The following is a 19,992-nucleotide window of genomic DNA, read 5'->3' on the forward strand; positions in this document are numbered from 1 at the left end:
ATCTTCCTCAAGTTCATACTGGGAGAGTCCGAGGAGGTTCAGAGAGGATTATCACACTGGACAAAACAGATGTCTGCTTTTTGAATAGTTTTTCTTGCCATTTCTTATGTTTTCTCTCTGTTGTATTCATTATTTCTATATTGTGTCTTTCTTTTGTTTTTCACATTTGTCTTTCATATAGTTCTTTGTGATGTCTGATTTAGAATTATGCTTATCATACATATGCAGTAAGATATTCTGGACACAAGATGGCACAATTGTGTTCCTTTATACAAATCATCCTACTATAAGTGCAGTGTGTCCCCAACAAACTACAAAGAATTAACCTAAGGAAACAAGTTTTGTTTTCATGATGTCCAAGGTGTCAGGGTCAACTCTGTGACAGCTGCACTGATATGTGGCTGATAAGGGAGAATAGTCACAAAGAGGTATAAGGAAGTCGATGAGTCTGCTGTCATGTGCTTTGGCTGATAATTAATCTGTTGTTGAGCAAGACTTTCATCCATGTTAACAGTATCATGATAAATGCATGCTGTGTTTTAATCTGTGCTTCTTATACATTGTTTTTAATTTGAGGTCACTTGCAAAAACTAACTTATTGGTGTTGGAATGTATACAGCTGTGCACAGGGCCATCACATATATGTGTAAATACATACACAAGAAGACAATACATGAATATGTTGTTGTTGATCTTGATGAAATGTTTCTCTAAACATACTGTTTTTGCTTTCTGAGCAGAATCAATTAAACTCCAATACACCTCGAATATGTTTGTGGATGGGCGGCATGGTGGTGCAGTGGTTAGCACTGTCGCCTCACAGCACGAAGGTTTCTCATTCAAACCGCAGCTGTAGCCTGTGTGGAGTTTGCATGTCCTCCCTGTGTCTGCGTGGGATCTCTCAGGGTACTCTGGTATCCTCCAACAGTCGTGGGAGGAAACCACTACTTATTAGGTTAATTGGTGAGTGTTTAAGGTTATGGTTGTTTGTCTCTGTGTGCCCTGTGATGAGCTGGTGAAATGTCCAGGGCATATGCTGCCTCTCGCCCAGTCAGCTGGGATAGGCTTGTGATGACAGGATTTACAAATATTATGTGTCATTGTGTATATTGAATATGTGTGTGCTTGTGTGTGTATGTGTATAAGACATCATAAAAAATCATAATCAATACATACCCACTTTCAGTCCTCCAACACATCTTTATGCAGTTCTTTATGCAAACAGTGTTATCTGGTTGAGGAGCACTGACATAAGGCACAAAAACATACATTAATCTCTCTGAATAATGTTCTAACATGAATATACAGGCTATACAAGATAAAAGGGTTTAAATTAAATAGTAAACCTATTAACTTAAGCAGAAGATTAAGCAACAGTGCATCATTAGTTTTAAGAAACCCTGAGAAATAATTTGTAGACACTACAGTGTACCTTATAGCCTTGCACCAAGTTCAGTATTTAAAACAGGAAGTATCTAAAACAAAAAAAAAGCAAACTTGATTAAGAGGCATTTGGTGCTAACCTTTGGTAGTTGACTATATTTGTGACAATTTCTGTGGACATGATTCAGTTGACAATAAGAACGCATTGTAAATCAACACCACAACACAGTCACAATGCCGAGCCAAGCCGACAATTATATAAATATGTAATATACAAAACAAACTCCCCCACATACGGTCATCATTAAAGACTGAAGTCCACCCACAGACACACATGATGTCGAGATCTGACATACCACTCTGTCCAACATTAACATGAGTTATCATGTTAGTTATCCTGAGACACACCGGCAGCAGATCTTTTCATCCCCTCACGCTCATTGAAACTTCACTAGATCATTCAGTCTTGTGTCCTTGCCTCCTTGCCTCTTATCTGCCATGTCAAGCTGTCTCTCGCCATCTGTTTGCCAGTTTGGCTCGCTCTGTATCTTGCTTTATCATTCAAAACGGTAGAAAACATAGCTGGTGTCGGTTGGTAGAGCATCTGCCCCATGTACAAAGACTTATTCCTTGCCACAGCGGCCCAGGTTTTGAATCTGACCTGTGGCTCTTTGCTTTATGTCATTCCCCTCTCTCTCTCTCTCTCTCTCTCTCTCTCTCCCCCCACATTCCTGTCACTCTTCAGCTACCTCTCACATAAAGCTTGAAAATGCCACAAAAAAAATCTTTCAAAACAACAACAAAACAAACATAGCTTGATTGTCCAATAAGCAGAAGTTGCTATCCTACACTCAGTGCACAGTGACCTCATCTGTCCTGGTTGTAAATAGTCACAGTGAGTGATGATCATATAGTCACCCATTTCATTTCTGATGAGCTTTTAGCTTTTGGTTGTTTCTGTGTTCCACATTTTCTGGCCTGTAAATTTGGTGGTTAGATCCTATGGCTCTCATCAACACTTTCCCCTGCAGTAAGCAGCTGTTTACAGCAATCAAGCTCTAATAAACTATGGTACCATTTGCAGCAGTTGATGGAGTCCAACCAGCAAAGTTAAATGATTAGTGATTATTGGACACACTTTCATAACACATTAGCCATAATATAAAAAATGTGTAGGTAATAACTTATCAGCTTGGGTGTAGGCAACATTGGAGCCTGAAACAAAGCAAATTGATGAGGCAAATAAACTTTTCAGCCTTCATGCCAGTGAAAGCTGTTCATCAAGAACATGAAAGAAAAGCTCTATCACTCCATATTTCTGTGCCCATTACCGTCTCTGCTCGTTCACATTGATGACTTAAAAAAAGAAAAAGAAAAAAGATCCACTGGACAGCTGAACAGTAGTAGAAAAACAGTCCAAACCTTTTCCTGTGATAGAATGAAGAAGATCAGCATTAAGTAAGTTTTTCTTTTAAAGTCTACATTTCAGATTAGGATCATGTATTCTGTGCCACATAAAATACATGCGAGCTGAAAGGAATCTGTGTACAAGTAAAATGTCTTTATAGAAGCAAGGGTCGTATCCATCTAGTCTGTTGGAGGGAATGTACAGACCTGCCGTCTTTACTCCCATATGGGAAGTAGGACCAAGTCCTGCTTTAGCCAGACACATCCCCATGTAAACATCATCAATGGGAAGAAGGTCAATGGACTGGGACATATTGTATATGACCAGAGCTGTATAACCAGACAAGAGGAAGCCCCCACCACCACAGTAGGGGGGGTATGAGTCTGACTTCTGTACCTGGACTGGGACAAAATACTTGCTCCCTGATGATCTAATGGGCCCCACATACTGGATGAGGTGGCCAGTAAAGAGGTGCTTGCTTCCATCATTATCCTTGAGACTTTGGAGGTACTCCACCATGTTGTCTGTGTTGGCAAAGACGTCATCATCACCGTTGAGCAGGAAGCGAACGTTTGGACAGTTTCTTTCCATCCATTCCAGGAAGAGTATTTGCTTCAAGGTGAGGTTGTAGAATGTGTCACTGAAGTCCCACTGAAGGATGTCACTGTACTCACGTTGCTCCAGCTCCAGCAGTTTGTTCAGTCTCTCTTTCTCAAAGCCAGAATCTGATGTTCCTGAGAGGAAGATCCTTCGGATCCACACACCATTGTGTAACCTCTCTTTAGCCCAGGTTTTGCGCAGCACCTCTCGACGGTCATAGTTCACAGGGGAGCTTTTAATGACCAGCAGAAGAAAGACTTCTGCTGATTTATCAGCTCCTCCACATTTATCAGGAAGGTCCAGTAACATGGGGAAATGGCGACAGTGTTGGTAGTAAAGAAAGTCTTTTATTGTAACAGGAAGAGAGCTGAAATCTGTTATGTTGGCAGCAGACACATTTTGTTGACATCTTGGCCAGGAGTATACATTGGAGTTGTTTTTGGTGGGTTGTCCTATTTGGGTGTCATCCTCTCTCACATCTACATGGAAGCCAGGGGCTTTGTGGTCAATAAAATTTTTACAGAGAGGGAAAGCCAACAAAGCAAGAGCTCCTGCCAGCAATAAGGTTTTTGCTCTGATGGGTCTCATCCTTGGAATCCTGCAAAACAAAATGTCAGGATATCAGATCTGCACACAGAGCAGCCATTGTCACACCTCAGCAGTTTGACAGAAAGCTTTAGCTCTTTTAGCTGTAAAGTACAAGGCCCATAAATTAAAATTCCTCTTACTGCTCTGAACAACAAGTTTCAGAGCAGACATGAGGTGGTTTGGCATCCCCCTGTAAAATCCACATGTTGTACTATTACATAGGGTGTGTTGTGGCAACAAATCAAATGCTGTCATGTCTCTGCAAAGTGGGTGGAATATGTTGCATAAATGATGTCAGACATTAAGTCATTAGAACAAACTGAATATCCAGTTAGTGGAACATGAAAAAAAGGAAAGCTACCAACCCAACATTGACATTTACTGTAAAAATGACCCACCTAGACTTTAACACTAGCCTCACCCTGAAGCATGAAACCTTCAAATCGACCACATCCAGGTCAACAGCCAATAAAAAAATAAAAAATGTGTACTAATAACACATGCTGTTTGAATATGTGACAAGAATGTGGCAAGCAAGGCCGTCTTTGAAAAAGACCGGTGTTGTTTAGCTCAGTTGGTAGAGCAGCCGTCCCATGTACAAAGGCGTAGTCCTTGCCGTGGCAGCCCAGGGTTCAAATTCACCCTGTGGCTCTTTCCCGCATGTCATTCCCCATCTCTCTCTTCCCACATTTCCTGTCACTCTGTCTCTATACTATAAGGCGTTCAGCCTTCACAAATGTGCAGGTTACCCATCATTCTATGTGAACTGATGCACCCTGATACCACCAAGGATGCTGGCTTTTGAACTGTGTGTTGATAACAAGCTGCTCCCTCTCATTTACCCTGGAGGACACATAGAATTTTTCAAATTTTGACATGTCAGACCACAGAATAGTTTTCCACTTTGCCTGTGGAAGGTTACCCAAACGCCTGTCTACACAGGTGTTGTGGATGGAGGGCACATGCAGTACAATGCAGAATGTACTAATGCTTTTCTGGAATAATGTATGATTTTAAACTCAGGGTGAATTAAGGTGAAGCTGTCACTTGTGTATCTCAGTATCATCCCGCCCTAGAGAACGAGAAATTAAGCTACAATTGTAACCATCTCCTCTCTGAGCCATTCTCCTGTGTCCTTGTAGGGAACAGACAACTTTAACCAAGTCATGTCAGTAAGACGTAAGCAGGGCAGCAGCGGATGAGCTGAGATGAATCAGGTGACAGCCAGGGAAGTGATTATAGACAAAAGCTATACAACTATGTAGTTAGAACTGTTAGGCAGATCTCACGTGGCGTTTGGCTTTAAGAGACGTATGCTCTGTAGTGTGATCTCCAGAGATCTCTGCTATACTGAATAAATGCTTGCTTGATCAAGGATATTCAACGACTCTGTTTGACTCTCTCTCACATCAACCAATTCGGGTGAAATCTGGACTACGATTTATTTAGCTGTCTTACAAAAGAGTCCACAGAAGCAGCAACAAAATGAGGGAAAATGAAAGGAGGTAGAAACAAAGTTTTTTCATAAAAAAAACTAAGCCTACAACCAGCCCTACTACTGTCAGTCCGTCCATCCATCCCCACTACTGAGAGTCCATCCAGCCAAGACACAGAGCCCTCGGTCCCTGGTAAGACCCGACCCCGAGACTTAAATTAAAAAGTCCAAAATGTATTCTTTCAGGCAGGACTGGCTAAAACAATTTCCCTTGCTGAGGTATGACAAAGGACGTAACGCAATGCACTGTGTTTACTGTCAGGAGTTTGGTCAGAATATGGCTGGTAATAGTGCATTCGTAAGCAGGTCAACAACGTTTTCGTATCGAAACATGTCTAAAAAACACACTATATGGCGTGAAAAATGTGTAGAGAAAGTGGTCCCTCTCCTGCTGCATTTCAGCGGCAGGCAGTAATAATCAAGTCCTCCGAGGAATCAGAAATGATAATTAAATTCAATGTTGCACACAACATTGCCAAAGAGGAGTTTCCATTCACCAAATTTAAATGTTCAATTTCAGCTCAGTGAACCACTTCAAACACTTTATTTTTCTTTTTATATATAATTGTGCTTCAAATACAGAAAAGCATTTCTCTGAACCTTATTCATGTTTAAAAATCACATTACCTGAAAGTTATTGAGAGCGATAAAAGGGTGACCTTAAGGCGTTAAAGGCGACCCAATGAAAAATTTGGGTGCACCTAAATTTTGTGCTGGTAAACCTAAGAAAAGGCGCACCAGTGCAACCAATGCAAAAAAGTTAGTCTGGAGCCCTCTATATGCAACAGGAAGCCAATGACAACAATAAGTATAGCAGTAATGTGACACTGTCTACTCTAACCTTGTTGTGCAAGAGAAGAGGGCAGTACAAGTGTCAGTGCGAGTTAAGATGAAGGCATGAATAAGCGTCTCTAGTTCAGCAGTTCAAACTACAGATCTCCATTTATTCATATTGTGTAAGTGGAAAAAAACAAGCTGTTCCCGCTGTAATCCTTATGTTACAGCCACAACTCAGTTTTCCCTTATGTTTCCGTGTATTCCCCTTCCCTGGTTTGTTTCCCAAGGCGGACTGCCTCGCTTGGTTTCTGGTTCCCTGCCAATTACACACACCTGACTTCCATCTAGCTCAGTGTATCATCCCCAGTTCTTCAACCACTTATCGAAACGTTGTCTTAGCTACAGTGGTAGTAAAGACAAGAAAAATATCAAGTGTAAGTATTTTCATTTGATGTTACTTTATACTTCTACTCCACTACATTTCAGAAAGAAATATTGTACTATTTTTTTCTGTAATCCTGTATTTTTATTACAGAAAAGTCTAAAAAGTTAAAACAAATTTGTTTAGCAGAACTTTACTCAACTTTTTCCTCTTCTCCTATTAAACATTCCTAAACCCCTGGACTCTGAACTTTGGACTTTGGACACTTTATTAATGACACACATTAATGAGTCACAGAAGAAAGTTTATCGCAGAACGTTTACTTTGAATACATAAATATATGTAGCTGATAGTACTTCTGTACTAACACTAGGATTTTGAATGCAGGACTTTGTAATTGAGTATTTTTATACTGTTATATAAAACCCCCTCCACTTGCCCTCTTGTGGCCAATATATATACGACAAATGAACGAAAGGACGATCCGTATCAATGTACTGCTGTGCATTCTAGGGATGTAACGATATGGAAAATTTGACATCTCCATTATAGTGACCAAATTATCGCGGTTACTGATATTATCACGATATTCTTAATACACATACACTGAAATAATTTAATGAAATCTTGTTATTTTCTTATCATACTAAAACATTAGAAACCAAAATCTTATCAAAATACCTCAGCTCTGAATTCACGGTGGAAAATGTCCTGCGTGGCTCCAGCACTTTCCGCCATGCTTACATTCTTGATGCTTAAGTTACAAGCTACGCATTCACGCAAGACCTGCTCAAGACTTAGCTGAGGCTGTTACAACATATCCCGATAATCCACAGAGATAATGAGATTAATTTAAACATAAACGATAATTTCTATTGTGCAAAATTTCACCGCGATTTACCATAATATCGGTAACCGTTACATCCCTAGCATGTACTGCTCCTTACGCAGCCTGAGCGGCCTGTCACGTAACAAATGAATGATCCGTATGAACAAACTGTTTGTGCTTTCTGCTTGTCACACAGCCTGAGCAACCGTGCAGCTGGCTTGTGGCAAGAGAACGTACTGCATCAAAATGAATGAATCACTCACTGAGACAACTCATTACTCCCGACTCATATAAAAGATTAGTTCATATTAAACAATACGTTCATGAGCTACACACCACTACAGCAGATTGAGCTGGCCATATCATTACATTTGTACCATATTCTGTCAGTGTCGCCCCCATGTCTTACGCATTGGAACTTTAAGTAAAGAATCAGAGGACTAGAGACAATACATTTAAAAATATATTAATAACATTCAATATTGATCCCCTTTCATTCAATGTTTCCATACAACAAGCATTAACTTCATTAGTCTACTGCAGTCTATTTTGACTTTGCCTGTTGCTTTCGTGAAGAAAAGCCTACAACAAATCAGCAAATCTCTGAGCTCTAGAGGGATACTCCCCTCAAGACTGAATTCCTGTGAGACGGTAGCCTGTGGCCTAATTTTTTTTTTAACTTTCGCTTTCTTGTAATGTGCTCAGTAGTCTTATTAGTTACCTAGAGAAAATATTATTTCCCATTAAGTTTCTATTCATGCATCATGCTGTAATCCTCCAGGATTCATATGTCTTATCACCCATGAGTGAAAACAAAACACACTCTCTTACTTTATACTTCCACTCCACTACATTTATATTATTGAACTTTCTACTCCATTACATCTATTTGATAAATATTGTTTCTAGTTTGTTTCCAGATTAAATTTTACATTAAAGGTATAATATGTAAGATTGGACACTGGAGAGCAGTCTCCTCTCTCCCCAGACTGCACCCATCTAACACAGGTTGCCAGGTTGAAGACACTGACACTGACACACCTCCATGAGGGCAAAACAAGCGCAACAAGGTTTATTTCCGTCTGACTTCAGTCTGTGTTGCAAAATAATGACAAGAAGTTTAATATGGTTTGTTTGAGAGAGAGGGAGGAAGACCAACATACAAAGTTACTTACGAAAATGTTTTACAGCGGTAAAGTTCAGCATAAAAAAAATTCTCTAGACCTCCTCCAGTAAAATAAACATCCCGCACAACTGTTTTGGCAACTGAGATGAAGGAAATAGTCACCATTACCTGCCCAGTACTCCATACAAACACTACAGTGAACCCTGTCACGGAACACAGCACACACCTCCCGCAGTGGAGACATATTTTGATTCACAGAGGAAATATGGTGGAAACATACTGAAAACAAAAACAGGCGCTCTTTTTGGGCTCTAAATGTCTTTATCTTTTAAATCATCTCCAATATTTCCCATGCTTCACCACAGTTCTGCTCATGGAGCTTCTTAGGTTGGACAAAATCAAAAAACAGTCACTCTGTTGATCCACTTTTTTTGCTTCCATGGCTGTAGTAAGTTTCATATCTGGCAACTCGGAGCTTCCTCATAGTTATCAATATCAGTCAAGGCAAGCAAGATTTTACTGCCAAACATGTTTACTTTGATACTTTGAGTATATTCAGCTGATAATACTTACTTTACTTAAATAATGAAATTGGAGAACTTATTCCACCACTATTTGTATATTCATTAAAGAATAAATGAGAAATAACATGTAGTATAACTTCCAAAAATTTAATGAAAGACGTGTGAGAAAACAAATGGAGGACTTTACAAAATCTTATCAGAACTTTAAAAACTTCTAAAGTTTCAGATAGATACAAAAAAAGTTCCCAGGTTTAAAGTTAAATGTATATTTATTGTTTATTTAGTTAGATCTTTGGATTTGACTAAAGTAACAAGACACATGAGACCTGCCATTTCTACAGAAATAAAATAGAAATTCAAGGTTATCATCTACGGTTTTTATATGAATCACACAAAAACGGAAAAGCAAAAAGAGACTCCCACAACGAAATAAAAAACCACAATGAGTCAATTTCCTTTGCTCGTAAGAAGAAGTCAAGTGACATTTAAGATAAGGATTGAGCATGGCGACTTGTAGTATCATACATTTGACTCTGTAAGATACTAATGTTTAAAAAAAAATGAGATAAACGTGTTTATAGAAACAAACAAACAAACACATTTAAAATATATTTTTGTTTATGACGCGTTGGTTTCTGACCCGATAACTGATGTGCCATCTGCATGCATGTCTACCAGATAAACAGCTTCAGTATACTAGCTTTGTTTGTATATTTGGACTAAGTGTACTTACCGTTAGAAGCAGACAGAGCCTCTCGTGTGTCTCCGGTTCTACACAAATGATTAATAATGAATCCAGTGCAGCAGCATGACTGAGCTCCGGTCAGCGTACGAGGCGGTGCCTGTCTCTGCTGCTGCGTCAGGCATTTCATCACTCCACTCCTGTTACTTCACAGATTTTAGAATTAAGAAGAAGAAATAAGATTTTAGAATTTATTATAATATTATAGTAAACTATTCAGTAAACAGTAAACAACTCAGATAACATGTAATTTTATTTGCATTTATTTTTATGTTACATTGGTGCATTTTTTTTTTTTTTTTACTTTGTTTATTAAGCTTTTCACAATATAACACGGACATACAGGAACACTCAGAAAAGAATCCTCAGCCCATAAAGTAGAAAAATAAATATATAGATAAATAATAATAATAATAAGAAGAATGATAATAATAAATAGTAAATCCAAAACAATGTATGTTAAGCATGTTGTAAAAGAGGATATATATAAACACAAAAAGTAAAGAATGTTACAGAAAACATTACATTGGTGCATTTTACTGACAATATTTGTTCTCTGCTACTTAAAGGTCCAGTGTGTAAGATCTTTGGACTGTAAGAGTAAGTGTGCGTACATGGAGAGAACACACACAGACACAGGGAGAACATGCAAAACCCACACAGAAGGGTTTGAACCCCTGTGAGGCAACAGTGCGAACCACTGCACCACTGCACCACTGTGCCACCCACATGCTGGTTCATTAAGTAAAACTTTGAATGCTGATTTTTTGGTATAGGAATTTTTACTTAATTAACCCATCTGAATACTTCTTCCAACATACATTAAGAGACGCTTAGAGCTCAAGTGCTATAGCGATATAGTTGTCTAATTTTCACGAGTGGATGGAGTAAATTAAAATGCAAGATTATGTTGTTGTCTCATCTGTCTATGGGCCAAATCTGCATCTTTTCTGTAGCTAATGTTGATTTAATATTGATCATTACTCCCTGAAGTTGTTAAGTGACAATGTGTGTGTATTCTTACATAACAATGTTTAAAACACAGCATGTTTATCCTTTGCTTTAAGAAAGAAATTGGGCCAGCAATTTAGAGTTTAGCCGTTTTACAGCACTATTCTGTCTTATTCACATAGAGCTTTAGCCATAGCTCTATGTGAATGCAACACAGAATTAAGACAAGACAGAAGACAGAAATATGCATACACTGTCTTCTCGTTTATGCCACATGTACCACACTGGTTCTATTCATCTTAGTTTTGTGGAACGGGGAGCAGGCCTTACCGTCAGTGTCAGTGAGCAAGTGCACAAAGTTTACAGAAATGACCAGAGCTGCTGTCATTAAACACAGACATTATGTACTGCTATTTATTGGCTATTTATAGTGCCAGTTTATCCCACGTACCTGTAAACCATTGATGCAGTGATAACTCAGTCATCATTATTAAACATTACAAGGATGATCACTGCAATCACACACAGGGGTGATAGGAAAATGACAGCTGACTCTAAGGTTACAACCCCATCTTTAAAATCACCCACATTCTTCCTTTATAAATACAGTTCACTCATGGGAAATGATGCATGCTTGGTTCATACATTTGGTTCCTGTTGTTCTTATCTTTATTCAAATGCAAATTCTGTTTTCTTATTTGACTGGTGTATGAAGACGCCTCACAGGAGGACAAATTACACTCTTATCTACTGTACAAATATGATGACAAATGTAGGATTAGAGTCACATTGCAGCTGAACAGACATAGACAAAAAGAGAAACATTTTCTCACCAGACAATAGAAGAGGATGGACGTATGCATAAACAACAATGCATAAACCAAAAGACATTTGGTTGTTCCATTTCAAATGTTTTTTTGCTCTGTCTGCTTCAGAAAGTGGAACTTTGTTTGAAGTTATGAATAACACTATGAGCTCAACCTTGAATCATGATTTTGTTCCAAATGACCCCACCTATCCTGACTCTATTGTTTAAGACAAAACAAAACAAAACAAAATCACAACACATAAATATATGTCCATGTTTTAGACAGCTCTGAGTAAGTATATGAGAGGCCAAAAAGCCAAAAAGTCAATGGAGTCACATTTTTTTTTCCAAAAAATCGGCACTGTTGACTTTGACGCACCGTCACGGCCACGCCCTCTGATGAAAAGTTGAGATTTTGATAACTTTTCATTGTCGAGGCCTTAAAAAGACACACAACAAGTTTCAAACACATAGGAAGAAAGCCCTAAGAGAAGTTCGTTCAAATACGACCCCTGGAAATGACCCCAAAAACACGAAACGGACAAATTTGGAACAAAATGGATGTGGTACACTTTCCTGTAGCCCGGGTCACCAAGAGACTTTTTTGTGTGTCTCGGTATGTTACATACTCCCTCCAAATTTCGTACACGTGGATGAAACCGTGGCAAGGGGCCCCTCCGAAAACTTACACCTAGGTGGCGCTGTAGAGCCATTTTTGTACGTCCATGTGCGAGACCCCTGAAATAAGTAATTTTACACCCAACTTTGGGGGGGTAGGCAAATTTTCGTAAGTTTTTAAATACATATAGGTCATCTAAAATGTGATTTACTTTTAAACATTCGAAATCCAATAGGGCCTCACACAGCGTGCCGTGCTCGGGCCCTAATTAAAGCTGCAAGCAGCGTTGGTCAGGCCCTCGAACATGTGCCCATGTCGAAATGTGCATAATATTGGTCTTAATAACCACAAGAAGTTTCAGACAGCTCTGAGAATGTACATGAAAGCCCAACACGTGAATGTCTGAGAATCACAAGCCATCAGCAGGCGCTTTCTGCCGATTTCTTCCTCGTCAAGTAAATATGACACTTCCTGTTGCCAACAGGTGGTGCTGTGAAAATCACCAAATTTTGTCATGGAAATGTGTTCTAGGCAAGACTGCCATTATATATCAGAGCTTTGGGGAAGATTAGAGTATTTTTCGCAAAGTTATAGCACGTGGAAATTTCACGAAAACATGCCGAATTTCGTGGCCCCGCCCCTCCCACACAGAAAATCCAAAACTCATAATTTTGATAACATTTTTTATTGTCGAGGCCTTAAAAACACACACACCAAGTTTCAAACACACAGGATGAAAGCCCTAAGAGGAGTTCGTTGAAATACGACCCCTGGAAATGACCCCAAAAACACGAAAAGGCCAACTTTGTAACAAAATGGACACCGTACACTTCGCTGTAGCCCGGGTCACCAAGAGACTTTTTTTTTGTGTGTCTCGGTATGTTACGTACTCCCTCCAAATTTCGTACACTAGGTGGCGCTGTAGAGCCATTTTTGTAAGTCCATGTGCGGGACCCCTAAAATACGTAATTTTACACCCGACTTTGGGGGGGTAGTTTTCGAGTACATATAGGCCGTCTAAAATGCGATTTACTTTTAGGAAACTGAAGAAAAAAAAAACTAAAAAAAAAAAAACATTTGAAATTCAATAGGGCCTCGCAACGCATGCTCAGACCCTAATTAAACTAAATGTCAGTTTGACCTCTGTATCACCTAAGTATTGCTTACTGGGTCATGAAGTGATGAATATTACCACGAAATGTGAAACCAGAATGAGGAAATGTGTTGGTTTCTTAGTGCATGTTTAACTGCACACGCACTGATGCAGAGATGTACAGATGCAATAACCTCAGACCCCCATCAGATTCCTCTGAAAGGGCAGATGACATTGTGTTTTTATGCTGTGTGCTCATTATTCCACAAAGAAAAAAGCTTGTCCAAATGATCTCTTGTGGTTGTTGGAGTTGTGCCCTCATTTTATGTTCCCACACTGCATCAACTTGTTGTTTATGGTAAACAGAAGATTTTTAAAAAGTCGCAAGAGAGAGAATGGGCTGCTTATAAGTCATTAATAATAACAGAAGCACAAACCTCTGCCAAGGCTACTCAGCAAATATGCAAGAAACAACCAAACCACCTTGGAGACCTGATCAGTGTTTGCTGAGTTAACTCGAGCACACATGCTGAACAGAAAACAGAAGACTGAATGGAAGTAAAGTAAACCTGCCGATTGGCAGCATGTAACACAGAGGGATAACACTTCAGTAAATGCTGCTACCCAAAAACAACTTACAACTAACATTTTCATTGTTATTGCGATATGTTGTCGGCAAGTAGTTGTGACAATGAAGCCTCAGTTAGAGTTTCCCAATATCCTGTGGTATATAATGACTTTGGTAGAGTTTCATACTTAATTTCTGACAGGCATGGGCTCTTTCTTTTATTTTATTTACCAGCTAAAAGTCAGATGAGACGATACTTATTTTAAAAGAAAGCAGAAAAATATATTGATGTCTGATGAGCTTTACAGTATAGAGAGGTAAAGCAAGACTGACTCTCTAATGTTCTGCACCCAAACATTGAGGTCAAGACATATATTAAAAAGAACTAGAACATTTCTAAAGAAATTTTCAGCATGCCTGACTCTGGCCCCGTTGTGCCCATACATTATTATTGACACTGCTGTAACATAGAGACTTCAATGAAGTTAGTCAAAGGCAGGCTTGAGGTTGCCAAGCAGGGTCAGGCCAGGGCAATTAGGCGCAGGTGCGACAAATTTTTCTCTCCCTTTCCACTCTAGCGATGATGTCACAAACTCTAGCTCGTGACCATTCTGCCAATACACACCCATTTATTTTTTTGGTGTGGTTTTTTGGGCGATTTTTGGCAGTGATTGATTCCTATTTTGTGTATGTGCCCCAAATCAGAACAGAAGTTATCTCATGACACTTTTCATAGCAGAGGTAGACCATACACCCGGTGATAGTGGCAAGGAAAACTTCCTTTTAAGAGGCACCTTGAGGTGGGCGGCCATCTGATATATCCATAAAGGGCACAGGGGCTCAGTGGATAATAATAATACTAATAGTAATAACTTTATTTATATAGCACATTTTAAAAACAGAGTTTACAAAGTGCTTTGACAGACAGGCACAAACAGGATGATGAAGAAGAAGGTGTGAGTCTGACCTCAACCCAGCTGAACACCTATGTAAGATTTTTCCACCATTTTCATTTTATTTATTTATTTATTTATTTTTATTTCTCTAAAATAGCATGGATGGGCTACAGCTACATTTGACTGTGCAGTCCTCGTGGTGCTAAGTGACTTAAAGTTTGCAAGAGAAAAAAAATGTGTTAAATTGGAATAAAGTGAACTCACCAGAGTTAACTGTAACCCTAATCCGTAGTCTGCTCCTCATTCAGAATCAGAATCAGAATCAGAAATACTTTAATAATCCCAGGGGGGAATTATTTATTATTTATTTATTCCTCTTGATGTTAGTGGCTGGAGGCTACTGGAGGTTTCTACTAGCATAACATACATCTAGCTGAAGTGGTGCGTTGCCAATAGACAATGTGTTGATGCTGCTCAGGTGTATGCAGGTATCCTCTATTTTGAACACATCTCTACATAAACAAATTCCATCTGTTTTTCTGTACACATGGCATTCTTGGTTTGGCACAAGGATAATTCCACGTGATAGCTGCTTGTCACCATGACTCTCCAGTCAGCTCGTGGATTGAAATGAAAACTGAAAACTGCTTTGAGGGTTCTCGAAATGACAGAGACTGCGCTACACTTTGCGGATGATTTGTTTGAAAAGGATGCAACAAAATGCAACAAGAGCTTGAATCTTGTTGCTCTGAGGGTTCATTTTACAACAGAAATACAGTTTCATTGGTATCACAAATACTCTCACTGTCAGGTCATGTAATGTTTGTATCAAATATGTCACATGAACTGACGAGACAACTTGTAAACTCATTGTAGTGATATTATCCAGAACAGCAAACAAGGTTGAACAAAAGCACATTCTCGACTATCTGATAATAAAAAGATAACATTGATAAAAGCATCATAACTCAATATTTACTCAGCAATCTTTGACTTCATATGAATAGACCAGGAACTACTAAGAAAAGCAAAGTCAACTATAAAGGAGCCAGTGGACGAAATGACAAGACAAGGACTCCACCTGCAACTTTTATTGTCTTAGTCTAATCTCGTCGCTGTCATCTGCATCATTGTCACACACAGAGACAATTGTTTCTTGCAGAGGTGCTAACTGTTGTGGTCTGTTATTTCAACTGTGTAGACCACGAGCAAGTTTCCCACCATGAGAAATTAGTCATCAGATGTCAATGGATGATAGTTAGTGTTCCAGTTTAATTTCTTAATGTGGAAACATGATAAAACCATTAAAACAAAGCAATATTACCAGGCAAGGTAACCCTTAATACATTATAAAAAACAATTCAACCCAAAAAGTAAACATGTTTTAAAAAAATCCATATGTAACTGACAGCAACAAAAAGTGGTGTTTAGTCATCGTCGTCCACCGTGTCATAAAGTCAAGTTCTCTTTTTTAAAAACTGAAACTTGCACAATTTTTTACTGTGGTTTTCAACTCCGATGACAAAGTGCATCTAGAAACTTTTTTCTTCCCACTTCCTCACTTCCTCACATCATATTCTTCTTCTTCTTTTTTTTTTTAAATATCAAACTCTCCTCTCTGTAAATACCAAGAGAAAAGAGTTTCACAAACCGAGCAGTTCCTCTTACATGCACCACCATGTTTTTATAGTAGCCCAGAGCAGATAAACCAAGCAATGGCTAAAGATAGGGCCTTTCGCACTTTGTTTTACAAGTTTTATGGCCACCATACTTTCCTAGTGTACCATGCAACACGTATACAATGTTAAATTTAAAAAAAAGATTCGGACTAACTTTAACTTTGGGGACTCTGAAATCTGCTGTCATTGTCTTCCTCTGAGGGATGAAAACACATGTCCATTTTGCGCCTGAGGCGCTTCTTCAGTTGAAAGCGCCGCTGCACTAAGGTAGTGTTGTACTCCTGGGCTTTTAGCTTGGCATAGTAATCAGAGAACTTGTTAAAGAGGAAAGAGATCGGCATGCCATTGAGGATGATGCCAAATGAGATGCAGCCGAAAGCCACAAAGCGGCCCAGGATAGTCACAGGAACCACATCCCCGTAGCCAACAGTGGAGATGCTGACCTAAAAAAGAGGCAAATGATATTCAGTTTGTTTCAAGATGCTACTTAATCCCACATAGTAGACCTTTAAGTTAATGCAGGGTACTGTTAGCCAGCAATAGAGGCTCCAAACATCTGCTGCTAAACTGGTATAACTGGCAGGATTTTATTCAAGGATTCAAGGAGTTTATTTGTCATTTAAACACGTTAAAAAAGGGATGGAACTAAATTAGTTTCCCTGGTCCTGGAGCAGCCCAAGAGTATAAAATAGAACAGAACTGGCTAACTAGGTTTAAAAATATGCAATTGTTTAGTGAGGGAAGCAAATCAAACATATATGTTTTGGTTTTAACTGTTAGATCATTAATCATATTTGTGAAGCATTTACCATGCACAACAGCTTTGTGTATGTAAAACAGTTTAAGATCACCTCTCTGCCTCCAGCTAGTGCTCATCATGCCCACTAATGCCCAATACCAATCATCAGTTTCATCACTGGTGGGTGACACACTGTCTGGTTTGGGTTATTAGAAATCATTATGTTTAATGCTTTTCCTTCTCCATTAAAAAGACAAGGGAGAATAGAGGCTTAATTTGATTTAGAGCTGTGATTACATTTCCATGCTCCTGGTACAGTCCATGTTGTTATATCTATGCAGCTGTTTGTCCAGTTTCTCTGTTCTGTTTTTTTTTTTTTTATTATTATTATTTGCCTAATTTAGTCATGGTATTGGTGATTATATCATATATTTGTTTTCTAAACAGGTGCATGTAGCAACAGGTGAGCAATAGCTGTTTATGGATTTGAACAAAATCTGAAGGGTAGAAGCTGGGGCATGACATTGAGTTGTGATCGAGCTACTGATACTTACTGCAGCCCACCACCAGGCATATGGAATACTGGTGATAGGAGATCCCTCAGTTTCCCTCTCAGCTGAATGAAGGAGAGCAGAGAAAGTGAAGATGCCCATGGCAATGAAAAGGAAAATGCAACAGGCCTGCTGGTAACACTGCCGCAGAGTAAAGCCAAACGCTCTCATGCCAGTGGAGTGTCGAGCCAACTTTAAAATCCGAAAGATTCTCAGCAGCTTGATGACTTTGAGGACGTGGCTGACCTTGCTGACCCGAGCCATGGTCCTAAGGTCCTCCTGTCCCTTCACGTCCTCACTGCCAGTAGAGGCATCAAAGATGATCTGGATGAAATAAGGCATGACTGCCACCATATCCACAAAGTTAAGTCCACTCTTCAAAAACATTGTGATGTTAGGAGTGGTGACAAGGCGAATTAAATATTCAAAGGTGAAGAACACAATGGTAATGATCTCCACCCATTCCATGTGTGTTCTGTTGTTCATTTTATACATTTGAAGTTCCTCCACAGTGTTGAGAGTCATTGCAACAATAGAGAAAAGCACAAAAAGGTTAGAGACCACAGTAAAGGCCTTTGCCAGAGCTGAAGAGTATGGATCCTCCACAAGGTTCCACAGACTTTTACGGATATCCCCAAACATCATGTCCTTGAAACACTCATCATTGGATTTTACCTCAATCTCAGCCATCAACTCCCTGTCCACCTTCAGGTTGTCCCTCACGTCGTCGACCCTTTCCTCGAACACCAACCAACAGCAGAGCTGGGTGTCCTTCAGGCTCAGACCCCAGTATGCGATCTCTTCCTCGAAGTTGATAGGGCACATTTCCCGTATGACCCACAACACTCCACTTGTGTAGAAATGGAGGATGTGGTGGAAGAAAGTAGGGTCACGGTCAAAGAAGAACTCGTTCTTACATACAGAATAGTCGTCACACAGCATGAGGAGTTTTGCTTTGTCCCTGCAGAGGGCCAATGAACCTATCCTGGTTTGAGGATATTTAATGGCATACTGTTTAGGAATATGAAACACTTTGCCCCCAACATTAACATTGATGCTCTGTTGGCATTCAGGTCTGTCCTTTGCCTTGGGGCAGTCTGCTTTGAAGCCTGGACTGTCCAGATTCTCCAGAGATCTCCATGCTTTGAATGTTTTCTCCTGGGAGAATGGAAATGTTTTGTTGTCCTCTACACAGTTTGGCAAACAGTTGACAGTCAAGCGGCGCCTTTGCAAACATCTCTGCAGTTGTTCATACTCTGAAGCCATAACAACTGTGGCTCAAGGCAGTCAAGCCAGTGACACAGAAGAAAAAGGAAAAAAAGCATAACAGGAAACACAGCACATGGTGTCTTTGTCAGAAACGGATATACTCCGGAATAGCAGCTTTTCCTGTTTTTCTAGTCCCGAGAGTCGCCTGTAGATGAAGAGATTTCCTTCACTGACTGCGCAGACAACACATTGCATTTGATCCATCAGACTAGGGGATCAAGTGCAAGCAGCAGGGATATAACACATTTAATCTAATTGGTACCTTTCCAAGTTTCCTTAAGCAGTTGTAAATATAGGTGGTGAAGTGGGATTAGGAAACAAAGTTGATTTAAGGATTTTAAAATGTCGGGACAAAGGGCCAACTGAGGCCTTATGTTGGAGTATGTTGAGTTTTCTTCTTTTTAATCTTTTAAATGATCTTGTTTTCATTCTTCTTTCATTTCCTCATAGCACTCATAGACACTCTCACAACTCTAAAGATTTTAAATAAATCTTTTTAGTCTTAAAGTGTGGACTGCTTACAGATACAGGGTACTCTTGCAAAAAGAAAGCACGTAATATATGGTTCCTCACAGTCTCTAGTACAATGTCCTGTCCAGACCAAGAGCCAGTAATGACACATTATTGAGTTTTATTCAGTTTTTGCAGAGATTGGTGACTCTTTTCTGATGGTGTTTTACCACTACTCAGTGAAAAGGGACATCCTACCTGTCTCTGATTGGTCAGTATACATTGCCTTCGTGGGGTGGATTGGTTGGGTTCAGGCATGAGGACTGAGATTGGTCAAGGTGAGGGCAAGAATGTCAGCCAATTACAGGCAGGGTAGGGCGGGCCTTCACTGAACAGTTCAGTCATAAATGTAGCTCTGCAGAGTCCAGAGTTGTACTGAAAATATTGTTGACATAATGTTGAATTATAGCTTTCTTTGTTTGATTTGAGTTGTGGACTTCACACAGTGCATATGT

The 19,992-nt window shown here is 39.5% G+C and overlaps 2 protein-coding genes across 2 annotated transcripts; both read right to left on the reverse strand.

The window, feature by feature from the left end:
• Positions 1–1,180: 1,180 nt before the first annotated feature.
• Positions 1,181–9,963, reverse strand: LOC109139021 (N-acetyllactosaminide beta-1,3-N-acetylglucosaminyltransferase 3). Its single transcript, XM_019261199.2, has 2 exons — positions 9,846–9,963; positions 1,181–3,989 (listed from the first exon to the last, which is right to left on the reverse strand). Exon 2 carries the CDS (start codon positions 3,977–3,979, stop codon positions 2,855–2,857), a length of 1,125 nt encoding a protein of 374 aa, XP_019116744.2. The 5' UTR covers positions 3,980–3,989; positions 9,846–9,963; the 3' UTR covers positions 1,181–2,854.
• Positions 9,964–15,877: 5,914 nt separating this feature from the next.
• On the reverse strand, positions 15,878–19,024 carry LOC104920412 (potassium voltage-gated channel subfamily V member 2-like). Its single transcript, XM_027290253.1, has 2 exons — positions 17,762–19,024; positions 15,878–16,911 (listed from the first exon to the last, which is right to left on the reverse strand). The coding sequence occupies exons 1-2, from the start codon at positions 19,022–19,024 to the stop codon at positions 16,624–16,626; spliced, it is 1,551 nt and encodes a 516-aa protein (XP_027146054.1). The 3' UTR covers positions 15,878–16,623.
• Between the last annotated feature and the right edge of the window lie 968 nt (positions 19,025–19,992).

Source organism: Larimichthys crocea, chromosome XVII (genome assembly GCF_000972845.2).
Source record: "Larimichthys crocea isolate SSNF chromosome XVII, L_crocea_2.0, whole genome shotgun sequence".
Classification (NCBI taxonomy): domain Eukaryota; kingdom Metazoa; phylum Chordata; class Actinopteri; family Sciaenidae; genus Larimichthys; species Larimichthys crocea.

What these genes read in the sequence shown, in the direction of transcription:
- LOC104920412 (XM_027290253.1), bottom strand. Translation starts at nt 19,024, where the DNA reads ATGGCTTCAGAGTATGAACAACTGCAGAGATGTTTGCAAAGGCGCCGC. An exon ending in ATGCCTGGTGGTGGGCTGCA is followed by an intron (nt 16,912 to 17,761) that starts GTAAGTATCAGT and finishes CCTCTTTTTTAG; the next exon opens with GTCAGCATCTCCACTGTTGG.
- LOC109139021 (XM_019261199.2), bottom strand. Translation starts at nt 3,979, where the DNA reads ATGAGACCCATCAGAGCAAAAACCTTATTGCTGGCAGGAGCTCTTGCT.